Source organism: Trachypithecus francoisi, unplaced genomic scaffold (assembly GCF_009764315.1).
Source record: "Trachypithecus francoisi isolate TF-2019V2 unplaced genomic scaffold, Tfra_2.0 Lachesis_group3, whole genome shotgun sequence".
Classification (NCBI taxonomy): Eukaryota; Metazoa; Chordata; class Mammalia; order Primates; family Cercopithecidae; genus Trachypithecus; species Trachypithecus francoisi.
In genome coordinates, this window is record NW_022681468.1 from 33688728 (window position 1) to 33705172 (window position 16445).

The following is a 16445-nucleotide window of genomic DNA, read 5'->3' on the forward strand; positions in this document are numbered from 1 at the left end:
TTAATGACAAGGACATGGCTTTAATGTTATCCAGGAGACAGCTGATTCACATAGGGTTACTGAACACTAGAATCTGATCTTGAATCTCTCATGTCAACAATAGACAAATGCATTACAATTTAGGGAAAGCTGTTTTCTGGGTACCTCCCAGGTGTTTGCAGAAGAAGGCTAGAATCTGCTTCCAGGCATCTACCTGGGCCTTAGAATGAGCCCTGGGCTCCCCACCCCACATCACATGTTTGTTCACTAATTCGTGAAGGGAAGCTGGGCACAGGGGGAAGTAAGGAGGCTCGATGTAATGCCCAGTCCCAGGGTAACAGATGATCTGGGGTTTTTCCTTTCCATGGGCCTGTAACCGTTCAGAGACTTTTTGGGCATACAATTCACTCCTCCAGTTATGGTCATCCTGACCGACGATGAGCAGGATGGGCCCCTGGGCCTTCTCTACTGGAATCATGCTGGAGTTCTCATACCCTCCTATGAGATCATTCCTTATATCCACGATGTCCATGAGGCCCGAGAAAGCTACCTTGATTCTCCTCAGGTCATAGCCCAATGGTGGAATGCTACTGTGCTTATAGTTGATGCCTTTGTTCCCACTGATCCCAGATCCATTGATGGAAACTGTGGCTGAGACATTCTTCAAGAATGAGGCCATTGAGAGACAAATATCAGCTCCTAAAGAAATGCCCAAAAGCCCAATGCCTGGGCCTTTTACCTGGAAGAAAACAAGAGAGAAGAGTCGAGTAAATAACTTACCAAGACTGGGAGTGGGGGCTCACGCCTGTAATCCCAACACTTTGGGAAGCGGAGGCGGGCGGATCACTTGAGGTCAGGAGTTTGAGACCAGCCTGACCAACATGGTGGAACCCTGTCTCTATTAAAAGTACAAAAAAAAAAAAAAATTAGCAGAGTGTGGTGGCATGTGCCTCTAATCCCAGTTACCCGAGAGGCTGAGGCAGGAGAATTGCTTGAGCCTGGGAGGCGGAGGTTGCAGTGAGCTGAGATCACGCCAGTGCGCTCCAGCTCGGGTGACAGAGCGAGACTCTGTCTTTAAAAAAAAAAAAAAAAAACTTATCCAATTCAAAAACACTTTTCTAAAATGCAAACAGTGATGCTGCTAGCTTTAATCTGGGAATCATCCACAAGAAAATCAACCTCAGCTGACGGGGGAGTTTCTTCCCATGTGCAGAATATCTGGCTGAACACATGGTAAACAAATCTTAAAAGCACTGAAAACCTTGGAAATTGATTTATAAACATTTCAGAGAATTATCCACTAGAGAATGCTGAGCCACGGAGCCCATCAAGTTCAGGACCACATTCAGGTAGGTCTGACTGAAGTCTTCATGTGGCAATGCATCCAATAGTGTGGAACCAAGTTCTGTTCCAAGATGTGAATCATTTATCAGATCATTTGCCATATGTATTGGCAAATGATTACAAAGCCAGACTTCAGAGTAAGTAAGTAAGTTCGTTCTTGGCTTCTGAAAGGGGTGGACAAGTTCTGACCAAAATCTTAGAACATACTCTGACATCAGGAAATTAAAATTAAAAAACAAGCATGCAGCCGGGCGCAGTGGCTCAAGCCTATAATCCCAGCACTTTGGGAGGCCGAGATGGGCGGATCACAAAGTCAGGAGATCGAGACCATCCTGGCTAACACGGTGAAACCCCGTCTCTACTAAAAAACACAAAAAACTAGCCAGGCGAGGTGGCGGGCACCTATAGTCCCAGCTACTCAGGAGGCTGAGGCAGGAGAATGGCATAAACCCGGGAGGCGGGGCTTGCAGTGAGCTGAGATCCAGCCACTGCACTCCAGCCTGGGTGACAGAGCGAGACTCTGTCTCAAAAAAAAAAAAAAAAAAATCATGCAAAGACAATAGATTAGAAATTCAATTTGCAATATACAGATAATATTTAATATTACTAAATAAAATCTCACGTGGATTTTACAATTAATTCTATACCACAAATTCATCTGACAGAAAAAGTGGAAATAGGCACCTTAAGCCAAGGAAGTCTCCAGAAGAAATCTTTGTGAAAGAGGAACAGAGCAACATTTCTGCACGTGGTACAGGTTACACTCTCTATGGAGATATTTCTAGAGAGACTGATTAGATAAAGGACATGAGGAGAACCTGGGGATGTTGAAGCATATAGCATAGGGCTTCTTCGAAGTACTCCAGGGATATGTTGTCCATGTTCTTGGGGAGATCTTCAAAGTTATAATAAGCTAGAGCCAACGTGGCAAAGCCATGGCCAGCAAGGAGGCTGGCTCGATATTCCAACAGGCCCCCTCCAATACCAAAGATGTCAATGATCCCTGGGAAGGGTCCAGGTCCTAGAGAACAAAATATTATAAATGTTAGCCACTATACAATTTAAAAAATGTGCTTTCCTGGCTGGACACAGTGGTTCATGCTTGTAATCTCAGCACTTTAGGAGGCCAAGGCAGGAGGATCGCTTGAGGCCAGGATTTCAAGACCAGTCTGGACAATGTTGTGAGACCATTAAAAAAAAAAAAAATTAGTCGAGTGTGGTGGTACATGCCTGTAGTCCTGCCTACATGGAAGGCAATGAAGGGAGGATCACTTGAGCCCTGGAGGTCGAGGCTGCAGTGAGCTGTGACCACACCACTGCACTCTAGCCTGGGCAACAGAGACAGACACTGTCTCAAAAAAAAAAAAAAAGAAAAGAAAAGAAAACAATTGGAACAAAATTTTATGTTCTGTTGCATCAGCCCTCTGGTTTTTAGTGTACTGATATTTCAGATGTCTATGTAGAAAGGGAGGAAAGAAAAAGAAATAGCCAGAGATGGTTTTAGGTGAGAAAGGCAGTGGAGTCTGAAGTATGACCTGTGGTAAAGCAGGACATGAAGAAGTGGAGAAGAGACTCAGTGTGCCTAGAACACTAAAGAAGGCGACATTGGTAATAGCCTCATTTACTGTCGTCACTCTGCCTTAGACAAGTCAGGCTGATGCCTGTAGAGATCTGTAGGGTAGTGATTAATAGCAAAGTGGATAATGTGCCTGACAACCTGAACCTGCTATTTCATCTGCAGAATAACAATACCAACTTCACTGGAATATTATAGAGACTAATAAAATGCAAGTAAAAACCGTAGTACACAGCCTAACAAAAAATTCTTTTTTTTTTTTTTTTCTTTTCTTTTTTTTGTGACAGAGTCGGGCTCTGTCGCCCAGGCTGGAGTGCAGTGGTGCAATCTCGGCTCACTGCAACCTCTGTCTCTCGGGTTCAAGTGATTCTCGTGCCTCAGTCTCCCGAGTGGCTGGGACTACAGGCGTGTGCCACCATGCCGGACTAATTTTTGTATTTTCAGTAGAGTCGGGGTTTCACCATGTTGGCCAGGCTGGTCTCGAACTCCTGATCTCAAGTGATCCGCCCATCTCGGCCTCCAAAGTGCTGGGATTACAGGCGTGAGCCACCACGCCCAGTACCAAATCCTCTATTTTGGTAGAGTGGCCACTGACATGGTCAATGCTAGCTTCTCTGACCTTGCTCCGGAACCAAATCAGTGCTAAATCAGCCCTGCAAAGAAAGCAACGGAGACTCAGGCCACTGACGCTCACACCTCCCGCCAGCATTCCAGCTCACCTGGCGGCAGGAAGAGCGTGGCGCGCACCCGGCCCGCGCGCACCGACTCGCGCCGCACCCCCGGCGGGAGGAAGAGGCGCTCGTGCCGCGCCTGGCACAGCAGCCGTCCAGGCTCGGGGTCGTGGCCGTCCAGCACTTCCAACTCCACGACAAAGGGAATCTCTACGTCCCGCTTCAGGAAGCGCCAAAAAGGCTTCTCGGGTTCCAGGGCCCAGAGCAGCCCCATGGGCTCGAGTCCCGCGAAGCTGCCGCCCAGCGCGGGCGCGCGCTCCAGGTCCAGTTCGCCGCGGGCGTCGGCGCAGTAGCGCGCGTGGGCCCGGAAGAGCGCGCCCTTCTCGTCGCGCAGGGACGCGCGCAGCGTGACCCGCTGCTTCGGGGCCAGGCCGCGCACTGCAATGCGCACCGGCTCGTTCCAGCAGCAGCGGCTCGAGGGCTCCAGGATCAGCGTTGCTGACATCTTGGCGCCGGAGCCGGGAATCCAAAGGTCGAGGCCCGAGGCCGGTCCAAGATCGTGGCAAGCGCGCTGAATGTCAAGAGGGCACCCGGCGTCCCCTGGTGCCTGGAGCTGCCGGTGGCTGAGCTGTCCTAGAAAGCGCTTGGGACTTCAGACCGGTTAACCCGGCGCTCCGGACTCGTCTGAGGCAAAAGTAGCCAGGCTCCTCTCCGGGATCGTCTCCTCGGGCCCCGGGGCGCGCAAGGTGTGGGGCCCAACTCACCCCTTAGAAAGTCTCTCTGTCTCACAGCACCCTCGGGTGTGGGAATGAAAGTTGTTGGATGATCGATTTGTGGTGAAACCAGAGGCGAATGAGATCAAGCCAAATTCCAGCCTTTCATGGGTTCCATGGAAGGTTTTGTTTGTTTTTAACTTTTTTTTTTTTTTTTGAAACGGGAGTCTCACTCTGTCGCCCAGGCTGGAGTGCAGTGGCGCTTGGGCTCACTGCAACCTCCGCCTCCCGGGTTCAGGCTATTCTCCTGCCTCAGCCTCCTGAGTAGCTGGGATTACAGGCACGCGCCACCACGCCTGGCTTATTTTTGTATTTTTGGCAGAGACGGTGTTACACCATGTTGGCCAGGCTAGTCTTGAACTCCTGACTTCAAGTGATCTTCCCGCCTCAGCCTCCCAAAGTGCTAGGAATTACAGGCGTGAGCCGCTGCGCCCTGCCTGCTTTTTGTTGTTGTTGTTGTTGTTGTTGTTTTTATTTGAGACAGGGTCGCTGTCATCCAGGCTGCAAAGCGGTGGCTCGATCTCGGGTCACTGCAGCCTCGACCTCCCAGGCCCAACTGATCCTCCTGTCTCAGCCTTTGGAGTATCTGTGACTACAGACAGCGTGCCACCAATGCGGCGCGAATTTTTAAATGTTTATTTTTAGAGAGAGGTTGTCACCCTGATTCCCAGGCTGGTCTCAAACTCCTGAGCACAAACTATCCTCCCGCCTCTGTAATCCCAAAGTGCTAGGACTGTAGGTGTGAGCTACCTACCGTGCCTGGCCCTCCATGTCAATTTATTTAAAAAGCTTTTTAATGAAATATAATATAGGCCGGGCACAGTGGCTTACGCCTGTAATCCCAGCACTTTGGGAGGCTGAGGTGGGCAGATCACTTGAGGTCAGGAGATCAAGACCAGCCTGGCCAACATGGTGAAACCCTGTCTCTACTAAAAATACAAAAATTAGCGGGGTGTGATGGTGCACACCTGTAGTCTCAGCTACAGGGGAGGCTGAGGCAGGAGAATTGCTTGAACCTGGCAGGCAGAGGTGGCAGTAAGCTGAGATCACACACCACTGTACTTCAGCCTGGGTAACAGAGCAAAACTCTGTCTCAAAAAAAAAAGAAAGAAAAGGAAAGAGAAGAAAGGAAGGAAGGAAGGAAAAAGAAAGAAAAGAAAAGAGAAAAGAAGGAAAGAAAGGAAGGAAGGAGGAAGGAAAGAGAAAGAAAAGAAAGAAAGAAAGGGAAAGAAAGGAGAGGGAAGGAAGGAAGGGAAAGAAAGAGAAAGAAAGGAAGAAAGCAAGCAAGCAAAACTATTGGAGATAGTAAAAAGATAAGTAGTTGCCAGGGGTTGTGGGAAGGGAGGGAATAGTTGGAACACAGACAATTTTTAGGGCAGTGAAACTGTTCTATATGATACTATAATGGTGGATACATGTCATTATACATTTGTCCAAAACTATAGATGTAGAACAATCACGAAGCATGAACCCTAAAGCAAGCTAGAGATTTGGGGTGATAATGATATGTCAGTGAAGGTTAATCAGTTGTAACAGGTGGACCATTCTGGTGGGGGATGTTGATAGTGGAGGTGAGGGAACTATGCATGTCTTGGGGGGCACAGGGAGTATATGGGAAATCTCTACCTTCTGCTCAATTTTGCTGTGAACCTAAAACTGCTTTAAAATATAAGACGTAAGAAAAAAATAAGTAAACCACTCAGATAGCTCAGTTGGTAGAGCATCGGACTTTTAATCTGAGGGTCCAGGGTTCATGTTCCTGTTCCTTAATTTTTTTTAACTTTTTAATTAAACACAAAAAAGAAAAGTAAATTTATTGGATGGAAAATCAAGAGTAGGTCTGGCTTAACATTTGATTGATCCAATGGCTACATGATGACACCAGGAATCTTTCTATCTTCTCTACCATTAATAACATCATAAGGTGGCTGTCAGCTAATTGTGGCCTCATCCTTTTTTGCTCATATTGAGTAGGAGGGAGAAGATTCAGATTTGTAAGAAAGGTCTAAGTCACATATTTTCTCCTGTCATGGAATGTTGAAATTGGCTTAAACTAAATGGAGATTGCCACCATTGCCCCTGGGATCAGGGTGGAGTTAGCATTCTCTGGAACCTACAGCTGCAGGAGGAGGGGCAATAAAATCAGGAATTCTCCTAAAAGAGAGAAGTGTAATGTATGCTGAGCAGGTACCTGACAATATGAGTGTGGCGGAGGAACTTCTCATGATGGTACTGATGGCTTTTTGAAATCTAGGGCAAGAAAGGACACTTTTAAAATTTAGAGAAATAGGCCGGGCTCGGTGGCTCATGCCTGTAATCCCAGTCCCTTGGGAGGCTGAAGCAGATGGATCACTTGAGGTCAGGAGTTCGAGACCAGCCTAGCCAACATGGTGAAACCTCGTCTCTACTAAAAATACAAAAATTAGCTAGCGTGGTGGTGTGCACCTGTAATCCCAGCTACTCGAGAGGCTGAGGCAGAAGAATCGCTTGAACCCAGGAAGCAGAGGTTGCAGTGAGCCGAGATCACTCCACTGCACTCCAGCCTGGGCGACAAAAATGAAACTCCATGTCAAAACAAAACCAAAAACAAAAAAAATTAGAGAAATAAAATATGGGTCTAATAAGAGTTATGATTATTAATGGGGCAAATTAAGGAATTTGGAAGTTGGAGACTGACTTTGACAAGACTGATGTACTTAGATTTGAACACAGAATTTGACGTAAAATATATGTTGGAAAACAAGAAAATAATTAAGGACATTAGCAGTATTTTGCTGCTAGATAATTCTCCCCCAGTTTGTCTTCAATCCTCAAAATCTAGTGGGAATGGGAGGTCCCGTGGAAACAAGTCAGGGGAGATAAGGTAAATCCACTGGTGTTCCTAGCAGAAATTTTACTGATAATCAGAATGGTAATAAGTATTGAAATAAAGCAAAAACAAGTGGATGGGCCAGGTGTGGTGGCTCATTCCTGTAATCCTAGCACTTTGGGAGGCCAAGGCGGGCAGATCACTTGAGGCCAGGAGTTCGAGACCAACCTGGCCAATGTGGCAAAACCCCATCTCTACTAAAAATGCAAAAAGTAACCGGGTGTAGTGGCCCACGCCTGTAGTCCCAGCAATGTCCCGGGAGGCTAAGGCAAGAAGATTGCTTGAACCCAGGAGGCAGAGGTGGCAGTGAACCAAGATGGCGTCACTACACTCCAGCTAGGGTGACAGAGCAAGACTCTGTCTCAAAAAAAAAAAAAAAAAAAGTGGACGTTACCAAAAGGGGAGCGGGGGGAGCAAGAAGTCTGTGTCAAAATAGATCCTATTTTTGATATATCTCCAAACAAGTGTGCAAATACTCCTGTCAGTAGGCTCAATCAACAGTCTATCTTGACACCCTGAAGCTAATGCAGAGAAAAAATGCCCCAGAATGACTGGCAGCTGATCTATTTTTGTTTTTTTTTTACGCCAGGCAGAGAATCATCTAATTTTTCTATATTAGGGAGGAAATTGAGTAAACTCAATATTCTGTGGTAATATCCCCATAAAACTGAGACAAAAATAGAAACAAATAATTGAACACTCGTGGACTTCAGTGTGGAACTAAAAAATAAAATGTTTTGGCAGGCATGGTGGCTCACACTTGTAATCCCAGCACTTTAGGAGACCCAGGTGGGAAGACTGCTTGAGGCCAGAAGTTTGAAACCAGCCTGGGCAACAGAGCAAGATTCCAGCTCTACAAAAAATTAGGCAGGTGTGGTAGTGCATACCTGCAGTCTCAGCTATTCAGGGAGGCTGAGATGGGAAGATGGCTTGAGCCCAGAAGTTTGAGGCCGCAGTTGAGCTATGCACTGCAGCTCTGGACGTCAGAACAAGACTCTGTCCCTAAAACAATTTTTTTTTTTTTGAGACAGCGTCTCACTGTCGCCCAGGTTGGAGTGCAGTGGTGCAACTTGGGTCACTGCAACCTCCACCTCCTGGGTTGAAGCAATTCTCGTGTCTCAGCCTCCCAAGTAGCTGGGACTACAGGTGCATGCCACCACGCCCAGCTAATTTTTTGTATTTTTAGTAGAGGCAGGGTTTTACCATGTTGGCTAGTCTGGTCTCCAACTCCCGACCTCGGATGATCCGCCTGCCTTGGCCTCCCAAAGTGCTGGGATTACAGGCATGAACCACTGAGCCTGGCCTCTAAAAAAAAATTTTTTTTTCTTTTTGAGATGGAGTTTCGCTCTTGTTACCCAGGCTGGAGTGCAATGGCACGATCTCGGCTCACCGCAACCTCTGCCTCCCAGGTTCAAGTGATTCTCCTGCCTCAGCCTTCCTGAGTAGCTGGGATTACAGACATGTGCCACCACGCCTAGCTAATTTTGTATGTTTAGTAGAGACAGGGTTTCTCCATGTTGGTCAGGCTGGTCTCCAACTCCCAACCTCAGGTGATCCATCTGCCTTGGCCTCCCAAAGTGCTGAGATTACAGGAGCGAGCCAATGTGCCCGGCCTAAAAAAATTATTTTAAGTGAAAATAAAAACTAAATGTTTTCCTTGAGAAAAGAAATCACACTGGTTTGGCAGTTTACATGTTCTTTTTTTTTTTTTTTTTGAGACAGAGTCTCACTGTGTTGCCCAGACTGTAATGCAGTGGTACAATCTCGGCTCACTGCAACTTCTGCCTCCTAGGTTCAAGCAATTCTCCTGCCTTAGCCTCCCAAGTAGCTAGGATTACAGGCACCCGCCACCACACCCATTTAATTTTTGTATTTTCAGTAGAGGCGGGTTTTGAACTCCTGACCTCAGGTGATCCACCTCTCTCGGCCTCCCAAAGATTATAATAAAAGTAATCTTTTTACTATAGATAAAAAGCCTTTGGGCTGGGTGCCATGGCTCACACCTAGAATCCCAGCAGTTTAGGACTCAGAGGCAGGCAGATTGCTTGAGGTCAGGAGTTTCAGACCAGCCTGGCCAACATGATGAAATTCCATCTCTACTAAAAATACAAAACTTAGCCAGGTGTGGTGGTGGGCGCCTGTGATCCCAGCTGCTTGGGAGGCTGACACAGGAGAATTGCTTGAACCCGGAAGGTGAAGGTTGCAGTGAGCTAAGATCACACCACAGCATTCCAGCCTGGGTCATAGAGCGAGACTCCGTCTCAAAAACAAACAAAAAACTAGGCCTATAAACTAAAGCTGACCTCTTGCCTGTGTAACTGGAGTTGGTTATGTATTTCACTGACAGGTACTGGTCATAAACCTGTTTATCAATGTTTAACAGATGTAGAACAAAGAGTGGAATCAATGATCCTCTATCAGACCCTAAAGCGCCTAACCTTGTCCCCATCTCATAGTCAGCTTAGCTACAGCCTCACTGAACAGCAATGAGAATCTTAAGAGTGTAACTGCTGCTTCCCCAACTGCTTCTCCCACCTTTTGTGCCACATGTATCCCCATGTTAGAAAATGGTGCCTCACTGAACCTCCTTCGTGACATATTCTCGGTCTAATTGGAGTCTGTGTTCCTCAGCTTAAGTCCTGAAACTTGGCTCAGAATAAATCTAACTGTGATTTCTCTAAGTTCTAATGCTGTTATTTCACTTTTCAATCAACATTATAAAAGTTGTTTGTCAGAGCCTGGACATGGTGGCTCACACCTGTAATCCCAGCACTTTAGGAAGCTGAGGTGGGATGACTTGAGCCCAGGAGTTCAAGACTAGCCTGTGTAACATAGGGAGACCCCATGTCTACAAAAAATACACACACACACACACACACACACACACACACATTAGCTGGGCATGGTGGTACACCTGTAGTCCCAGTTACTAGGGAGGCTGAGGTGAGAAGATCGTCTGAGCCCGGGAGTTCAAGACTGCAGTGAACCGTGATGGCACCACTCCACTCCAGCCTAGGCAACAGTGAGACCCTGTCTCAAAAAGAAAAAAAAAAAAGGCCGGTGCAGTGGCTCACGCCTGTAATCACTTCAGGAGGCTGAGGCAGGTGGATCATGAGGTCAGGAGATCAAGACCGTCCTGGCTAACATGGTGAAACCCAGTCTCTACTAAAACTACAAAAATTAGCTAGATGTGGTGGCCCGCCCCTGTAGTCCTAGCTACTTGGGAGGCTGAGGCAGGAGAATTGCTCGAACCTGGGAGGCAGAGGTTGCAGTGAGCCGAGATCACATCACTGCATTCCAGTCTGGGCGACAGAGCGAAACTCCATCTAAAAAACAAACAAACAAATTAGCATGGTGTGGTGGTGGGCGCCTGTAATCCCAGTTACTTAGGAGGCTGAGGCAGGAGAATAGCTTGAATCTGGAAGGCAGAGGTTGCAGTGAGCCAAGACCACACCAACACTGCACCATTGCACTCCAGCCTAGACGACAGAGCGAGACGCCGTATCAAAAAAAAAAAAGAAAGAAAGAAAAAAGAAAAAAAGTTGTTTGTCAGGAATTCTCGTTGGTTTAGAGATATGACATCATTCAGTGATTGACTATATACTGTTTAACTATAGGGTGTATGGCATTTTTCTCTTTTCTTGAGAAGGAGTCTCACTCTGTCACCCAGGCTGAAATGCAGTGGTGCGATCTCAGCTCACTGCAACTTCTGCCTCCCAGGTTCAAACGATTTTTGTGCCTCAGCCTCCCGAATAGCTGGGACTACATGCATGCGCTACTATGCCCAGCTAATTTTTTTTCTTTTTTTCTTCAAGATGGAGTCTTTCTCTGTCACCCAGGCTAGAGTGCAGTGGTGCAGTGTTGGTGTGGTCTTGGCTCTGTGCAACCTCTGCCTTCTGGGTTCAAGCTATTCTCCTGCCTCAGCCTCCCAAGTAACTGGAATTACAGGTGCCCACCACCACGCCATGCTAATTTTTGTTTGTTTGTTTGTTTTTTAGATGGAGTTTCGCTCTGTCGCCCAGGCTGGAGTGCAGTGGTGTGATCTTGGCTCACTGCAACCTCCGCCTCCCAGGTTTGAGCGATTCTTCTGCCTCAGCCTCCTAAGTAGCTAGGGCTACAGGGACGTGCCACCACATCCAGCTAATTTTTGTATTTTTAGTAGAGACCGGGTTTCACCATATTGGCCAGGCTGTTCTCAAACTCCTGACCTCATGATCTGAACTCCTGATCTTCAGCCTCCCAAAGTGCTGGGATTACAGGCGTGAGTCACTGCACACAGCCTAATTGTTGTATTTTTAGTAGAGATGTGGTTTCACCATATTGCCAGGCTGTTCTCGAACTCCTGACCTCGTGATGTACCCGCCTCAGCATCCCAAAGTGCAGGATTACAGGTGTGAGCCACCATGCCCGGCCTGGGTATATGGCATTTCATGCCTCCTTGGCATTGCTTAATCTAGAGCCCACATTGCAACTGGTTTCAAGAGATAATTAATTCAACTAGGAGTGAGATGTGACAGCTATCATATTTTAAGTGCTTCTCTGGGCCTCATAATTTAAAGGGGCTTGCATTTCTCAGATAAAAAGACTCTTTTTTTTCTCCTTCTTCATGACTATAGTTAATAGTGTATTGTATACTTGAAATTTCCTAAGACAGTAGATCTTAAGTGTTGCTGTGGTCTAAATGCTGGTGTCCCCTACCCAGCCTAAATTCAAATGTTAGAACCCATCAAAGGACAAAATTACAATTAATTTAGTTCAAAATCTCAATTAAAAAAAAAGTCTTAATTGGCTTTATTGCGATTCTAAGATCAGGCAACACTTCATTCCATAAAATAGAGTAAGTTTCAGATGAGCTGAGCAGCAGTTGGCTTTTATAGACAGAGAAGAGCTGAAGAGAACAGAAGCAAAGAACAAAGAGCTTCCTGGTCATTTCAAAACTATTTTTCTTGTAAGGTGGGCATCAAGGAGACAGAACAACAGAAAAGTAACTGATTAGTTACTTCAGGCTAATTTTGTTTTACTTTTTCATTATTATTATTTTTTATTTTTAATAGAGACAGGGTCTCACTGTATAACTCAGGCTGGTCTGGAACTCCTGGGCTCAACAATCGGCCTCCCAAAGTGCTAGGATTACAGGTGTGAGCCACCGCACAGGACAAGCCCTTTTTTTTTTTTTTTCTTTTTTGAGCTGGAGTCTCACTCTGTTGCCCAGGCTGGAGTGCAGCGGCACTATCTCAGTTCACTGCAACCACTGCTTCTCTGGTTCAAGCGGTTCTCCTGCTACTGTCTCCTGAGTAGCTAAGATTATAGGACCCTACCACCATGCCTGGCTATTTTTTTTTTTAATTTTTCATAGAAACAGGGTTTCACCATATTGGGCAGGCTGGTCTCCAACTCCTGGTCTCCAGTGATCCGCCTGCCTTGGGCTCCCAAAGTGCCGGTATTACATGCATGAGCCACCATGCCCAGCTGGCTAATTCTTTTGTGTAAGGATTAAAGCAGTGGGGAACCTCATTGTCATGACAATTGAAGATCAAAACTGGCATGTTTGGGAAATGGGCTGTTATTTCTCTCCTGATTTCTCAGAAGGCCAGGTAACACTTCAGTTTAGGTTGGGTGAAACTTTAGCATGGGTGACGCCAATTTGGTTTTTAGTCTTGTCTGTTGGGGCCTAGTGCTAGAGCCTAGTCCAAAACAATGGCCTTAGTGGCGCATGCCTGTAATCCCAGCTACTAGGGAGGCTGAGGCACAGGAATTGCTAGAAGCTGGGAGACGGAGGCTGCAGTGTGCCAAGATTGTGCTGCTGCACTCCAGCCTGGGGGACAGAGCAAGACTCTATCTCAAAAAAAAAAAAAAAAAAGAAAAAAAAAAGAGCAAAACAATGGTCTCCTATACTTTTTTTTTTCATTCGCTTCCCAGTGTATCCTCCACAGCAATAATTTTTATTTAACAAACCTAATACACAATGTGATAGTTCTTTTTTATTTTTATTTGTTTGGAGGTCTAGTTCCATCAGTTGTCCAGGCTGGAGTGCAGTGGTGCGATCCCAGCTCACTGGACTGCCACCTCCTGGTTTCCAAGTGATTCTCCTGCCTCAGCCTCCCCTGAAGCTGGGATTACAGGTGAGCACTACCAAGCCCGGCTAATTATTTTTTGGATTTTTAGTAGACAGGGTCTCACCATATTGCCCAGGCTGGTCTTGAACTCCTGAGCCCAGGTAATCCTCCCACCTCAGCCTCCCAAAGTGCTGGGATGACAGGTGTGAGCCACCATGCCAAGCCTCAATGTGATAGGTGGGGACTTGGCACCTGGGGGAGACCAAGGAGAGGCACAGGACCCCAGAAACTGTCCTGAGCAGGAGGCTTGTGTCCTTGGGGACGGGACACCAGCCCTGGTGCTGACCTGTCCTTGCCCTGACCTGGACCTGTCCTGCTGGGCCAGGCAGGGGCTGTGGCAAATGAGCCAGATAAGGTGGCCAGGCCATGAGCCAGGAACAGTGGGAGTCAGGAATGCCGGAAAGTGTGTGCCTGGGTGGGGAAACCCTGGATAGGGCCCATGGGGGATGGAAGGGAGCTGGTGGGGGCGCTGCCCACAGAGACAGGCCTGGGTGGCACTCAAGAGATGTGGGGGTCAGGGCCCCAGACTCATGGCATAAGACAGGCATGGGGTGTTGGGGGTCTGGGTGAGGGTGTTGACAAACTGCCAGGCTGGAGCAGGTGGTGTCTGGAGGGCCCAAGGTGTTATGGGATCAGGAAGTGGGGGACACTGGAGTGTTTATGGGGTGCTAGAACAGTTGTGGGATGCACTGGTCTAAGTTGGGGGTGACAGTGGTTGGGACGTGGGAAGGTTGATTTGTGTAGACACAGGGGATTGTAGGAATGGGGGCTAGGAGGGTCTCAAAAATGGGGCCCAAGCTCAGGAGCAGGCAAATGAGGATGAGGGAGGGGATGCTGAAGGTTAGAGTAAAGGCTCTGCCTCCTCTGAGCTTGGAGCCTGGGAAAGGGGCCAGGGTGGGTTTATGATGGTACAGGCAGTGCTGGGGGCTCCCAACATGCCCTGGGCAAGGAAGAGGCTGCAGAATGCCCACTGTGCCATTACAGAGCAATTACACTGAGACAGCAGTGTTTGCAGCACAGAAAGAGCTTCATGATCACAGGGCACCTAGCAAGGTGGTGGGAGGAGACCCTCAAATCCATCTCCTTGAAGAATTCTGGGCTGGGGTTGTTACCAGTGGAAAGCGTCTGAGTTACTGGTGGTGAATCTGTACAGGTCTGTAGCAACTTCAGTTCTGGCCTCCTCAGAAGAAAGAATTTGACTGAGGGACATAAGGCAGAAAAAGAGATGGAGCTGAGTTTCAGAGCAGAGTGGAAGTTTATTTAAAAAGTCTTTAGAACATGAAAGAAAGGAAAGTTCACTTGGAAGAGACCTGACTGGGCACCTGAAGGTCAAGAGCCCCGTTTAACTATGATCCTAGGACTTTATAGGCTTGCCTCTTTCTCATGATTCTTCTCTTAGGGTGGGCTGCCCTCATGCTCTGTGCCCTCCTTACCCTTGGGAAGAGAGCATGCACAGTGTATTTACGAAGTTGTATGCATGCCCATCTGAGGCTTTCTTCCCTTTTCCAGTGGAGTGTCCTGGAAAGGTCATACCTTGCCATTTTGCCTTTTTTTTTTTTTGATGGAGATTTGCTGTTGTTGCCTGGGCTGGATTACAATGGCGTGATCTCAGTTCACTGCAACCTCTACCTCCCGGGTTCAAGTGATTCTCCTGCCTCAGCCTCCTGAGTAGCAGGGAATACAGGTGCGTGCCACCACATCCAGCTAATTTTTGTATTTTTAGTAGAAACGGGGTTTCACCATGTTGGTCAAGCTGTTCTCGAACTCCTGACCTCAGGTGACCCACCCACCTCAGTCTCCCAAAGTGCTGGGATTACAGACGTGAGCCGCCGCGCCCGGCCTGCCATTTTGTCTCTTAATGCACATGCCCAGGAAGTTACTTCTCCCTGGTGCCTGTATTCAATTAACACTTTAATGTTAACAGCTGTGGATCATCAGGAACTTGTCTCACTCTGGCGCTCTGGCATGGACTGCAAATTTTCATTTTTAGAGAGGCAATGTGATAACTGTCGAACCATCACCTGACATTCCTAGTGGGTGAGGGAGAAAAGCCCTCTCTTTCCCTGCTCATGTCTATCTAACTACCTGTAGCAGGGTTTTTAAAGGGATCATGGAGGGTGAAGGGCTAGAAAATTGGGGTCATTGATTGGATGGGGTAAAGGGGATTAAGTTTTCGGGAGGTGGAAACTGCATTCTTTTTTTTTTTTTTTTGAGACGGAGTCTCACTCTGTCACCCATGCTGGAGTGAAATGGCATGATGTCAGCTCACTGTAACTGCTGCCTCCCGGGTTCAAGTGATTCTCCTGCCTCAGCCTCTCAACCTCCAAGTAGCTGGGACTACAGGCACATGCCACCACACTCTGCTAATTTTTGTATTTTTAGTAGAGACGGGGTTTCACTATGTTGGCCAGGCTGGTTTCGAACTCCTGACCTTGTGACCCGCCGGCCTCAGCCTCCCAAAGCACTGGGATTATAGGTGTGAGCCACCGCGCCCGGCCAAAACTGGATTCTTTAGTGAGTTCCTGTGGGGTCCTTCTGACAAGCTGGCATCAGCAGTTTCGTTGGTGGCTGATGCGACACCTCGGTTCTTATATTCTTGATTTAAAAGAATTTAAACGAGACACACGGCAAAAGAAGTGCAGCATAGAGTAATTTATTACAAAGGAAAAATTATATGTTGAAAGTTACGTGCAGAATGGACAGTATACCATGAGAGAGAGAGAGGATTCAAGGCAGGCTGCTCATAAGGCTGAGCCAGCAGACACTGGCAGTAGGGAGACTCCCTATATGAGAGTCTTACATGATTATCCATAAGGTGGTGGGAAGAGGTGTTGCTAGTAGGCATGTTCTGGGTGGTCTTCTGGGTGCACATGCGCAGTAGCTGTACATGCTTGTTCATATGGCACATGTCTCACTAGCATATTACATCTCCACGTAGGGCTGTCTTCTACTATTATAATGAGCAAAATAGCCGTTTGAGGACACGTAACATCAAAATGCTCATGCTGTCTATGGGGGAAATTCCCTACTGAAGATAGCTTTGCTTGAATGAGCTCAATTACAATGCGAATGCTGAGGCTCATTGTGTTGACTGTACAGGTGCCATGGTCGCTGCAT

At 47.3% G+C, this 16445-nt stretch overlaps 1 protein-coding gene and 1 long non-coding RNA gene across 2 annotated transcripts in view; one reads left to right on the forward strand and one right to left on the reverse strand.

The window, feature by feature from the left end:
- ACOT4 (acyl-CoA thioesterase 4) lies at positions 1-4388 on the reverse strand. The gene is made up of 3 exons (XM_033187564.1): positions 3619-4388; positions 2142-2344; positions 1-718 (listed from the first exon to the last, which is right to left on the reverse strand). The coding sequence occupies exons 1-3, from the start codon at positions 4073-4075 to the stop codon at positions 113-115; spliced, it is 1266 nt and encodes a 421-aa protein (XP_033043455.1). The 5' UTR covers positions 4076-4388; the 3' UTR covers positions 1-112.
- LOC117069378 overlaps positions 3837-16445 on the forward strand; it is a 23413-nt gene continuing 10804 nt past the window's right edge. The window contains exon 1 of the long non-coding RNA XR_004431523.1: positions 3837-3852. This is a non-coding gene — a long non-coding RNA (uncharacterized LOC117069378). The remainder of the gene's footprint in view (positions 3853-16445) is intronic.